Source organism: Pseudonaja textilis, chromosome 8 (genome assembly GCF_049901715.1).
Source record: "Pseudonaja textilis isolate UNSWEBS1 chromosome 8, rPseTex1.2, whole genome shotgun sequence".
In the NCBI taxonomy this organism is placed as follows: domain Eukaryota; kingdom Metazoa; phylum Chordata; class Lepidosauria; order Squamata; family Elapidae; genus Pseudonaja; species Pseudonaja textilis.
The window spans coordinates 1,807,425-1,819,555 of record NC_141997.1 but is presented as its reverse complement, the minus strand read 5'-3'; the positions used below and the strand labels follow the sequence as shown (position 1 = coordinate 1,819,555).

General features: G+C 38.0%; 1 protein-coding gene across 5 annotated transcripts in view; it reads left to right on the top strand.

Moving 5' to 3' along the window:
• Positions 1 to 12,131, top strand: part of GK (glycerol kinase) — a 111,690-nt gene that overhangs the window by 81,840 nt on the left and 17,719 nt on the right. For 2 of the 5 annotated variants that reach the window (XM_087938177.1, XM_026716066.2), the window contains exons 9-15: positions 3,215 to 3,250; positions 4,253 to 4,320; positions 7,179 to 7,221; positions 7,815 to 7,895; positions 8,314 to 8,392; positions 8,994 to 9,090; positions 11,927 to 12,011. In XM_087938177.1, coding sequence (XP_087794303.1) covers positions 3,215 to 3,250; positions 4,253 to 4,320; positions 7,179 to 7,221; positions 7,815 to 7,895; positions 8,314 to 8,392; positions 8,994 to 9,090; positions 11,927 to 12,011 — 489 coding nt within the window. Of the gene's footprint in view, positions 1 to 1,629; positions 1,648 to 3,166; positions 3,251 to 4,252; positions 4,321 to 7,178; positions 7,222 to 7,814; positions 7,896 to 8,313; positions 8,393 to 8,993; positions 9,091 to 11,926; positions 12,012 to 12,131 lie in introns of all 5 variants that reach the window. The other 3 variants (XM_087938176.1, XM_087938175.1, XM_026716064.2) reach the window with 2 other exon arrangements.

Genomic DNA, 12,131 nt, shown 5'->3' with positions numbered 1-12,131 from the left:
TTTCTTATACATCATTAATCATCAATTAATATGTAATATTCTTATTATAAATTCCCAATTCCATTTGTAATATTCTAATGTCACTTTCCTGGGTTTTTAATTGAGTTTTTTTTTTACTCTCTTTTAAGTTCCAAAGTCCAATTTCATATAAAGACCAAGCACTTTTTTAAAAAGTCACTGAAATTTTTCCTGTGCCATCAAATGGCGCTCTTAAGTCTTTTCCACAATCCACTTCCTTAACTTTAACTTTCTTTGTTAAATATAGTACTTTTATAAAGTTCAATAATTTTAATCATTAGCTATTATTTCTTTTCAACACACTCAATTTCAGCATTTAGTTATGCCCTTTAAGTGCCAATAATCCAATAGTTGTCCAGTTTAATTTCTAAACCTTTGTTTTGTTCAAATATTTTCCTTTAAATTTTTTCCTCCAAGTTAATCCAACACAATAATTCAAGCCAATTTTATAAAATATAATTTCCTTCTTACTTTCTCTAGTCGCTGCTTCCACACACTTTCCTCCAATATAGTCCTTTATTTTTTAATACCAGGCTACCTCAAAATCCATGTATTTTGCCTGGTTCACACTCCATTTGCTCCTTCTCTGCTCCATTACAGTCTTAGTTTCCTGGGCTGTTCTTCGTCTTCGTGGTGGCCATTTTAGGACCACTACTACAGCTTGCCTTTGGAAGGGGTTTTTCCTGTCAGAGAGGGGAGTTGCAGCTCCCCTCAACCCTCCAGGCGATTGCCCTTTCCTTCACCACCCCTCCAGAGTGGTTATGGTCTCAATTGGGACCTCCAGCAAGTTATCTGGAAGTGAAATTGCACACAATTGCAGATTCCGCTCTGACTCTGATGACAAGCAAACCAGAAGCTTGAATTGAAAAATATTTGATATATGTCTTCCGTAAGTGTATTTTTTTAATAGTTCAAGAGTCTTTGCTTAACAATCTTAAGTGAAATTGGAATTTCCAGCACTAAACAAAACAGTTGTTAGGTGAGATACCATGTGACTTAGTGTCAGCAATTCTAGTAGTCCCAGTTTTGGTCATTAGGTGAAGACCTCATTCTTCTGCCTGTGGAGATTAACAGTCATCTGGGTCATGGTTGTCCCAAAGGTGCTTTTTCAAAAGGCAATTGGACTTTATTTTTTTTGACAATGAGAAGCAAAATATCTTCAAGGAAAAACGAAGTCCAGTTTCCTCACTCTTCTGATCGGCAAAAACTGTCCGCTCTGTCTTTCAGCAAATAAGCATCCCACTCGACTCCCCCATCTCTCTATAACATCTCCACTGCTGCTACGTATCCCTGCTGCCATCACTGCAGCAGTTGCCTCAAGCATGTTTGCCTCATCGGCCATCAGTGAAGTTCAGCTGGCTACAGTAGGGGTAGGCAGCAATGACAGAGTGCAAGGTAGCCATACACAGAGATTGTTGGAAAGATCAGCAATCATTGCTGTCATAAATGCAGATGGGCTGCCAAGGACTCATTTCTTGATCACATGACTACTGGGATGCTTTACCTATCATTTGTTCAGCACCATCATACAGTTAATGGTAGTTAAAGTAGCAGGTTTTGAAATTATGTTTGTCTCTTTCTCTTTCTCATTACCTATTTTGCTGACAATAGAAAATCTCTCCTACCTTGGTGAGTAGGATTTTGTTAGGATATAACTAGTTACATCTCCATTCATCTTGCTTAGATAAAGTGCATTTCTTCAGGAAAAGTCCCTCTTTGTTGTAATGGAATCTCCTTCTCAAAATTTAATTACAATTGAAGTTCAGTTGATCACTTTGTGCTAGTTTAAAAGATTAGAAAAATGAGAGTAACGATTGTATAGTTTCTGGCTAATATGTATTTAAAGCAGAGAAAGTTTTTTAAAAAATCAGTGGTAACTTAAAAAATAAAGATATCCCTGAATGGAATTGCACTGGCTAATTTTATGCATGGCTCATTAAGTTGATCACTGCTATCGATAGTGCATGTGCACATATAATATTTGAAAAGAAAAGCTATTTTTGTCTCAGTGATGTAACTATTTGCTAAATGTCCATACTTTTGCCTGTTTGCAAGAATATAATAGTATTACCCTCCGAGCTCTTGGATAAAGCTTTATGAAGTTTCAGAGCATGACTGTTGAATATAAGACCTATTCTTCCACTTCTGTATAATAATAGGCATTGATCTCTGTTTGTGAAGCATGGTATTTACCTTTTTTTACTGTAGCCTCAAGGGTTATTTGAACTCAAATGATGTCTGCTTTTGAGTTGGGTAGGCTCCAGGCTGCTTCTTAGATGCCATTTGTGGATTTGCAGTATCTTAAGAACATGCCACTAAGATTCAATGGCAAAAATCTTTTATCATACAGCAATGTGATTTGAAGCTGTTTTCATTTCTAGAGTAGTGTACGAATGAGAATAGCTGTAAGTTTGCCCCCCAGAACCCAAACTTGGGCTTTTTTTTTTTTTTTACTGGTGATGTTCAGGATTTTAGCTCCATTTTTGCAGCCCCCAACCCTTTTCTCCCTGAACCTGGGGAAAATCTTTGGCAGGCTGAGGAATGGAGCTGAAATCCTGAAGATACCTTTACTTGCAACATTCCCTGCTGGTTTCCCCATTGACTTTCTAGGAAAGATGGCAGAGAAGATTATAATTGGTGATCAGGGGATCATGGGTGCTTGGCAACTGGTTGTAAGTGTTAACAATTTGCCAAATACCAAAATTGTGGTCATGTGACCATGGGTGCGAAAAAGCATTCTTTTCCAAACTGTTCATTTGCGTGATCATTAAGTAACCAATCATTAAGCAAGGACTAAGTCCTGGATTCAATTTTTTCCCAGCATTTCTCATTATCACGCTTAATGAAGCTACAGGGAACTATACTTCAGAACATTTGAAGGAAGAGAGATGTGTCCCTCATCATTGTGCTATGTGGGATTCTAAGGACATTTCCAACGCAGTGGAGAACATAAAATGCCTTTTATTTTGTTAGCTTGTCAGATGACAGGTTTCTCTGTTCCCCCTATTTATTTATTTGCATTTATTTATTTATTTATTATATTTATTTGCATTTCTGCTAACAATTTTACATTTTTTATTTTAATTTGCTTACAAGCTATAAGCAGTCATATTCTAATTATACATTATTTTCCTTATTTGTAAACTAGTTGAAAACAGCTGCATATTTTTTTTTAAAAAAATGGCTTTTTTGGCAGAGTTCCGGAGCTTTGACTGGTGTGCCAATTTCTGGGGTGAGTTTTCTAAATAAAGCTAAGATATTTTAATATAATTTTTGCCAAGTATTAGAGTCGTCAACTATATCTATTTGATATAACTTGTTTTATTAAAAGTAAATTTAATAAAAAAATAAAAAATAACATGTGCATTCCTAGAGCATGACAAAAAAGTATAGTAATTATTTTTGTTACATTTCCAGGTATAGGTCTGGAACACATGAATTCATAAAAAATGGCTATATATATATATATATATATATATATATATATATATATATACATACTATTTGATGATTATAAGAAATAATCACAAATGGGTAAAGCTAATTGAAGGAATTATACTCCTTAAGAACATAATGCAAAATCTTGTCATATAAACTGGATGTCCACTAAACAATTACGTTTGCAAGCTGATAAAATACAATGTTCTAAATGTTTGTCTATGGAGATTCTTAGTCATGCAGATCATGCTTGTCCCAAAAGTGCTTTTTCAAGAGGCAACTGGACTTTCTGGTTTTTCTTTGAAGATGTTTTGCCTCTCTCTGGTCCGCTGATTTGAAAGAGGAGTAAAAATTGAATACCCCTCTCTCAACAGAGGGAGAAGGATACAACTATCATCTATCTCCAGTCTACAACACAGTCCTTACAACAGTTCCAAGAAGGCTTCACACCTATTTGCACCAGTCAGGTGATGCTGATGACATAGATAAACCTCAAGCGACCTTAATTTGATAGCAGAATGCAAATGACCATCTGTCTGAAAGTAGTATAAATCCTTCCATTCCCCACCATCCAATTAAAGCTGAAGAAGCTTCTTGGATGTGAAGTGAAACATCTTCAAAGAAAAACCAGAAAGTCTAGTTGCCTCTTGAAAAACTTCTAAATGTTTCTTGACTGTATATGTAAAGAAAATCAGCCAAAATTATTCCTCTAAAAAAAATCTAATTTGATTACTTAAATAAATAAATGCAAAAACTTTTTTTATTAAATATTATGGAATTATTTGTTTTTTTTCAGTGTTTAGGTGATCAATCTGCTGCATTAGTAGGACAAATGTGCTTCAAGGATGGCCAAGCAAAGAATACGTAAGATTAATATTAAATATTATAGACTTATTACAGAAAGAAAAATCAATAGAATTTTAGCTGAGTTAAAACAATCTGGGAATTCTTAGAGATGTGCATATAATGCTAATTTTTTTTCTTTTTGTTGGGTTAATTTCAGGGGCACAACATTTTGGATTTTTAATAAAATAGCCATAGGAATAAATGTGCGGATCCATTTATTGGGCATGTAAACATTGGACATCTGTCTTTTAACAACCAAAAAGCTTTGGTTTCTCTGGAATTTCCTGGATTGACCATGTAACTATGCTACTTAGTTTAGATTCTACACTGTGTACACAATTATTAGGCAAATTGTATTTTGGAGGATTAATTTTATTATTGAACAACTAGAGTGCTCTTGGTCAATCCAAAATGTTAATAAACCTCAAACCTAAATATTTAAGAAAGTAAAAGTGAGGTTTTGGCTTTCCTAGGAGAATATCTATGTTTGCATAATTATTGGGAATTATTATGCAACTAAATGAAAAATGAAAATTAGTCCATCTCATTCATTCATTTGCATCTATTAAAGTGAGAATAATAAACAAACAACTAAAAATGTACAAATAAACATTTCTGACAATTCAAAAAAAAAAATTCCATATATAGCCACCCTTCTTTTCAATAACAATCATAAGCCTTCCATTCATGGAGTCTATCAGTTTCTTGATCTGTTGATAATTAACTTTTGCTACAGCAGCATCCACAGCCCCCCAGATGCTGTTCAGAGAGATGTACTGTTTTCCTTCACTGTAAATCTCCCATTTAAGCAGAACCCACAAATTCTCAATAAGGATTAGGTCAGGTGAGGAATGGAGACATGGCATTGTTTTTTTATGTTTAAGGCCTTTACTGGCTAGCATGTGATGGAACAGGGGTCACCAACCTTTTGGACCTCAGGGACCACCAAACTCATAATTTTAAATCCCAGGGACCACTAACCAGTTCTGTGGGCATGGTCTAATTTGTGGGTGTGGCTTGGTGATCATGTGACTGGCTGGGCATGGCTTGTATATAAATATTATAAATATATAAATATTGAATTTATTTAAAAAAGAGCAACTTTTACCCAAAATAAGGCAAAGCAAGCAGGCCGATTAAGTTGCTCACAGAATCACAGATTCAGTCAGAGATCTATCTGCCATTGACTAGCTCAGCCTGTCACATAAAATTTGCTTGCAAGCAAACTCACAAAATTAACTCACAACACACCATGTATGTAAATATTGAATTTTTTATTAAAAAAAGAGTAACTTTTACCTAAAATCAGGCAAAGCAGGCAGGCAGATTGAGTTGCTCACAGAATCATTCAGCTATCTATCTGTCATCGGCTAGCCCAATTTCTCAAATTTGCTTGCCATGAGTCTGCACTGAATAATAGAACCTTCAGTCCTAAGGGAGGTTCGGCTGTACTTAAAATCAGAGCCAAAGATCTAAAAACTAGCTAGAAAGCAAGAAATCCAACCATTTCCTGCTTCCTAGCTAATCTAAATCTCCCAGCACAGCAGAACAACAGATGGTCGGAAAAAGGAAAAATAGCAATTTAGCAGGCAAGTTTGCCAGGTAAGGAGTGAGTGGGTGGGGAGGGTTGCCTTGGGCCATGTGGGTGGTGCAGCCTTGTGTTTCTGTGCAACCTGGATTAATTGCTTTGTGGGGTGCTCTGGGGGTGAGATTTCTATGCGGCCCACCAAAATTTTCTCACGGCCCACCAGTGGGCCGCAGCCCACCAGTTGGCAACCACTGTGATGGAGCATTGTCCTGCATAAAAATCATGATCTTCTTGAAAGATGCAGACTTTCCTGGACCATTGCTTGAAGAAAGTGTCTTCTAAAACTGGCAAAAGGTTTGGGAGTTGATTGTGAGTCCGTCTTCAATCCAAAAAGGTCCATTAGCTCATCTTTAATAACAGCAGCCCATACCTGTACCCCACTTCCACTTTGCTGGAGTCTGAGTTGAAGTGGAGCTTGTGACTGTTACTGATCCAGTCACCGGCCCAGCCATCTGGTCCTTCAAGAGTCACTCTCATCTCATCAGCCCATAAAACCTTTGAAAAATCTGTCTTCAGATATTTCTTGCCCAGTTTTGCATTTCAATTTCTGTAACTTGTTCGGTGGTGGTCAGGTTTCAGCCTTCCTTACCTTGCACATGTCTCCGAGCACTGAACACCTTGTACTTCTGGGCACTCCTGGTAGGTTGCAGTTTTGGAATATGGTAGCACTGGAGGATAATGAGTTCCTGGTAGCTTCACGTTTGATTTGTTTCACATTTTTGGCAGTTAATATACATCCTTTTTTTCTCAACACATTTCTTGTTACCCTGTTGACTATTTGCAACAAAATGTTTGAAGGTTCTGTGATCACACCCCAATATTTTAGCAATTTCAAGAGTGCTGCATCCCTCTAAAAGACTTTTTATATTTTTTGTCTTTTCTAAGTCAATTAAATCTCTAACTCTCCATTTTGCTTGAGGAAAAGAAGCTGCCTAATAATTATGCACATCTTTTAATCTCTTTAGGCCACACCCTCCCTCATTATACAAATACACATCACATGATACCTTATAGCCACTAAGCATTCAAGTTTATGGAGGTGGAAAATATGCATAAAATGATATGGTCAAAATACTAATTTGCCTAATAATTGTATACACATTGTATAGAGAGCATAGGAATAGAAAATGTGGACATTTAGAGTCATGTTATTCAGTTGTATTAGAGTTATTTTTTTCCCCAAGTTTTATTGATTTGTATCTACTGCAGGTTCTTCTTTAGCAATTTTGCTGAAGAATTACATTCTGCTTTTCAGATGTACTTTAGTAACTTTTTTGTTTTACTGTAGGTATGGAACAGGCTGCTTCTTACTCTGCAATACGGGCCATAAGGTTAGTGCTATGAGTGAAACAATTTGCTGTTTTTTTTTTAAAAAATAAGACATTAATGCACAATACCTTTAAGTGTATATTTTTTAAAAAAATATAGTTCGAGTATGTTTTCTTTGTCTTTAATGTCTTCTATATAATTTTTAAATAATTTCAAATTCATTTCATCTCATGAAAGGCAAGTCAAAATCACATTGCAATAGGACTCCTGGTTCAGGCTTTAGCTTCATAATATTTTTGAGAAATTGATTCGTATGAAACCCTTAAAGTGATACGTATATTAGAAAACTAATATATTAGCCAGTATTTAAGACAACTGAAAAATAATTATTTTAGTATTTTGGCAATAGCTATCTTTAATAGATGAAATACCCAATTAGATTTCTAGATAAGTAATATAACCAGAAAGTTATTATTTATTAAGATGTCAAAAATGTATTTAGCGATTATAATTCTCCCCATAAATATTTATTGGTAACTAATTAATACTTTAAACTTTCCACTTCAGTTTTAAAATTGTACATGACTATTATACAGTGACTTTTCCTATAAAGCAGGAATAAGTAAGTAATGTTTTCTTTTTCTGTTTTTCTCAGCCTGCACTCTCTGAGCACGGCCTCTTAACCACTGTGGCTTACAAATTGGGTAGAGACAAGGCTGTATGTTATGCATTAGAAGTAAGTTAATTGTTCATTGCAAGCATTTTGGTATTTCAGTTTCAGTGGGTGCCAAGCAGCCACTTACTTGTAGGTAAACGCTACCACTCATGTTGCTACAGTATTTGAAGGGGTACAAATCTTTCATGTAATTTCAGGATCATTTCATGTGTGCAAGTCAAACAGGGACATGAACTAGACTGCGTTTCCATGGTTTCCATGAAATTTTAATTGTGAATTAAAAGATATTTAAGTTTGCTTTAAAAATAGTTGTAAGAGCTGCAAAAAAATCTGTGACTAGGTCATGGGCAGCATATACTTCTACATTTAATAAAATAAATAAATAGACATGCATCAATGTTAATACATATTTGGATACTATATAGTAAGAACAATCATGAAGTAAATGAAACATTTTTAGTCTGCCTTTTTGTTTTAGGGCTCTGTTGCTATTGCAGGAGCTGTTGTTCGTTGGTTGAGGGACAATCTTGGTATTGCAAAATCTTCAGAAGAAGTAGGTGAGTATAACTTTCTAATTTATTGTAAATCTGTAAGAATACAGGGACTCAGAGTGGTTCTGTGTTTCATTCAAACATGTTCACTTAGATAAGAATTTATTTGTGTACTCAAGGTCTATGCCATTTTTAACCATGCATATCTAATTTTTAGGCTTGATGACTCTTGTATTTCTTCTGAAAATTTAATAGTAAAATTTTTATATGGTGATATTGCTAGTAAGAGTAGGAATAATAATCATACAGAGTTCCAGTTATTATGATTAATTAAAACTGCAATTCTACACCATTTTCCTGGAAAAAAATAAAGCTCAGTAGGAATTATGTTTATTCAAATCATACCATAAGGTTTTATTTATGGATATAAATGATCTGTAGGAGGTATATTGTAGTTCAGCACACCAGAAAGTACCAACTTGTTGAAGATGATAGCACATATAAAATTTATACTTCTGCTTCCTGGCTCTATATTTGTTATATAGATTAATACACTCAACAGTCTTATTTATTCTAGAAATTACTTACATTTTGTTTTGCAATTCTTAGCTTTTTCAAATGACTATTTCTCTGCAGAGATAAGTTTTCTATTTTCTATTGATCTTAGAGAAACTTGCTGCTGAAGTAGGCACATCTTACGGCTGCTACTTTGTTCCTGCATTTTCAGGATTATATGCACCATACTGGGAACCCAGTGCAAGAGGGTAAATATTATCTGATTGAATGTTAAATAGTATTCTGGTATTTTGCTAATAAACAGGGCTTATGAAAGATTGAGTGTCTGCTTTATGCCAAAGGAAAGTACCATTGCTGATATCTATATTCACTTCATTTGATATTCCCCAGCCCTATGCCCAGTTTTCCTTTAAAAAATATTTATATTAAACCAGATATAAAAGAAGCTGACCTAGTAGTTCTTTCTGTTATAAACTACCATCTTCAAAAATATATTTATTTCCGAGAATGCCTTCTTGTCCACATTTATTTGGGCAATGGCAAAACTCCTTATGGCAGCTATTTTCTTGAATGCATCTGCTGACCATTGTTCCAAACTACACAGATCAGCGATCGTCAACCAGTGGGCCCCGATCCACTGGTGGGCCGTGAGAAACTTTTGGTGGGCCGCAGAGAAATTTCACCCCCAGAGCATCCTCCACAAAGCAATTAATCCAGGCTGCGCAGAAACACAAGGCTGCGCCACCCACATGGCCCGTGCCACCCACTCACTCCTTACCCGGCAAACTTGCCTGCTAAATCGTTATTTTTCCTTTTTCCGACCATCATCTGTTCTGCTGTGCCGGGAGATTTAGATTAGCTAGGAAGCAGGAAATGGTTGGATTTCTCATGGCAAGCAAATTTGTGAGACTGGGCTAGCCGATGACAAATAGATAGCTGAATGATTCTGTGAGCAACTCAATCTGCCTGCCTGCTTTGCCTGATTTTAGGTAAAAGTTGCTCTTTTTTAATAAAAAATTCAATATTTACATACATCGTGTGTTGTGAGTTAATTTTGTGAGTTTGCTTGCAAGCAAATTTTATGTGACAGGCTGAGCTAGTCAATGGCAGATAGATAGATCTCTGAATGAATCTAATTCTGTGAGCAATTCAATCTGCCTTGCCTGATTTTGAGTAAAAGTTGCTCTTTTTTGAATAAAAAAATTCAATATTTATATAAATATTTATAATATTTACATACAAGCCATGCCCAGCCAGTCACATGACCACCAAGCCACACCCACAAATTAAGCCATGCCCACAGAACTGGTTAGTGGTCCCTGGGATTTAAAATTATGAGCTGGTGGTCCCTGAGGTCCAAAAGGTTGGCGACCCCTGATATAGATGACAATATATTGTTCAAATGCAGATCTACCAAAATCATACAACAGTAGGGCAAAAATAATTTTAAAGAGTAAATGTTTTGTCTGAATTCAGGGTATTATCCTGACTATGATTTATTGCATTCTTTCCCCAAATATCACTTTCATTGACAGTACAAATTATCTGAAAAGATGAAGCAAATATGAACAAGAATTAAATGCCCAAAACTGGGGAGGGTGGGGTATGTCCAATTTTAACATCTCATTACATTGGTATGATTGGTTTAATCCATCCTTAGCAATAGGATGGGCATGGCTTGATTGGTGGGCATGGCTTGGTCTTGTGACTGGTTGGGTGTGGCTTGGTCATGTGACTGAGGTGGCAGGGGTGCTCTGGGAGGCATGTCCTGGGGCTGCTGCAGCCCTGGGATATCCACCTGCCCTCCTGGAGTGTTGCCACCACTCACTTTCTTCCTTCTCCCAGGGGATGAAAGGAAGAAAGTGAGTGGCGGTGCTCTGGGAGAGTGGGGCGGACAGATGTCCTGGGGCTGCTGTACATACACAGCCCCGGGACATCTGCATGTCCTCCCCTCTCAGCCCCAGCACAGCGGAGATTCCCCCCAAGGGCCACCCACTGGCCGGGCTGGGCTGGAAGCAACATGTCCCCTGGGAGAAAGGAAGAAAGTGAGTGGCCACGGCATTCCGGGAGGGCAGGCAGATGTCCCAGGGCTGCACCTGTGGTGCTTTCTTCCTTCTCCTGGGGGAAAAGCGGCCGCGGTGCTAGTTCTCCGGGACCCTTGTCCCAGGGCTGCTGCAAATTGTGCACCGCATGTGCAGCCCTGAGACATCCACCCACCCTCTCAGCTGAGCCACGGCTGCCATGTGGTTGGGAGAGCACTGCGTGGGATGGAGCCATGCCAGCAGCTTAGCCAGCCAGGCAAGCCCAGGGACGCTGGGGGGGGGGGGCAGCTAGCTAGGCCGCAGCCAGCGCCGCTGCCCAGGATGGGTCCATGTTGGCAGCGAAGCCAGCCAGGCGAAGCCAGGAATGGTGGGGGGACCCTCGGCAAGCTCCAGGGACAGGAGGACGGCAAGCTCCAGGGACGAGGCAGAAAGTAAGATCCAATGACAAGGGAAGGGTGGCAAGCTCCAGGAATGGTGGGAGGTGGACAGCTAGCTCCAAGAATGGTGGGGGGACCCAGCAAACTCTGGGGATGGTGGGGGGACTAGCTTGACTTGCAGGCTTACCTGTGAGCAGGCAAATCAGGGTTGCTCAGTTGGGGTGCAGGCACCACATGGGAAGGCAGGTTAGAAAGGCAAGCCACAAGGACCCAGTGCCGCTTAGGAGGTGAGTGATTGAGTGTCGGGCGGACAAGCAGGATGAGCAAGCATTGGGCTGGGCAAGCGAGCATCAGGCGGGCAAGTCAAGAGAGTGAGCAGGAACTGGGTGACTGGGTTGGTGGTGTGGTCATCCAGAAGTCACTACCAGTTCAGCAACCCATGCCAAATTGTCGCTACCAGTTCATCCAAATCAGTGTGAACCGGCTAAATGCCACCACTGATCCTTAGGTATATGTAGTGCCATACTATTGATCCTCAGTTGGATTCTATAGATATTGCCAATATATCCTTCCAGGCATGTACTTGCATTATCATAATTAAACAGTATATTGTATTTTATACTACTTTTATTCCTAACTGTAGTATCATTTGTCCTCTTTTGTAGAATTATCTGCGGTCTTACTCAGTTTACAAATAAAAACCATATTGCCTTTGCTGCACTAGAAGCCGTCTGCTTTCAAACACGGGAGGTATAGATTATGAGTACTGTATTAGTTTTTTTTAATTAGTTTTTTATATTACTGTAGTTTTTATTTCTATAGGCAGACATATTTTAATGTGTTTAAATTGTAGCAGATTTCACCTTCTAA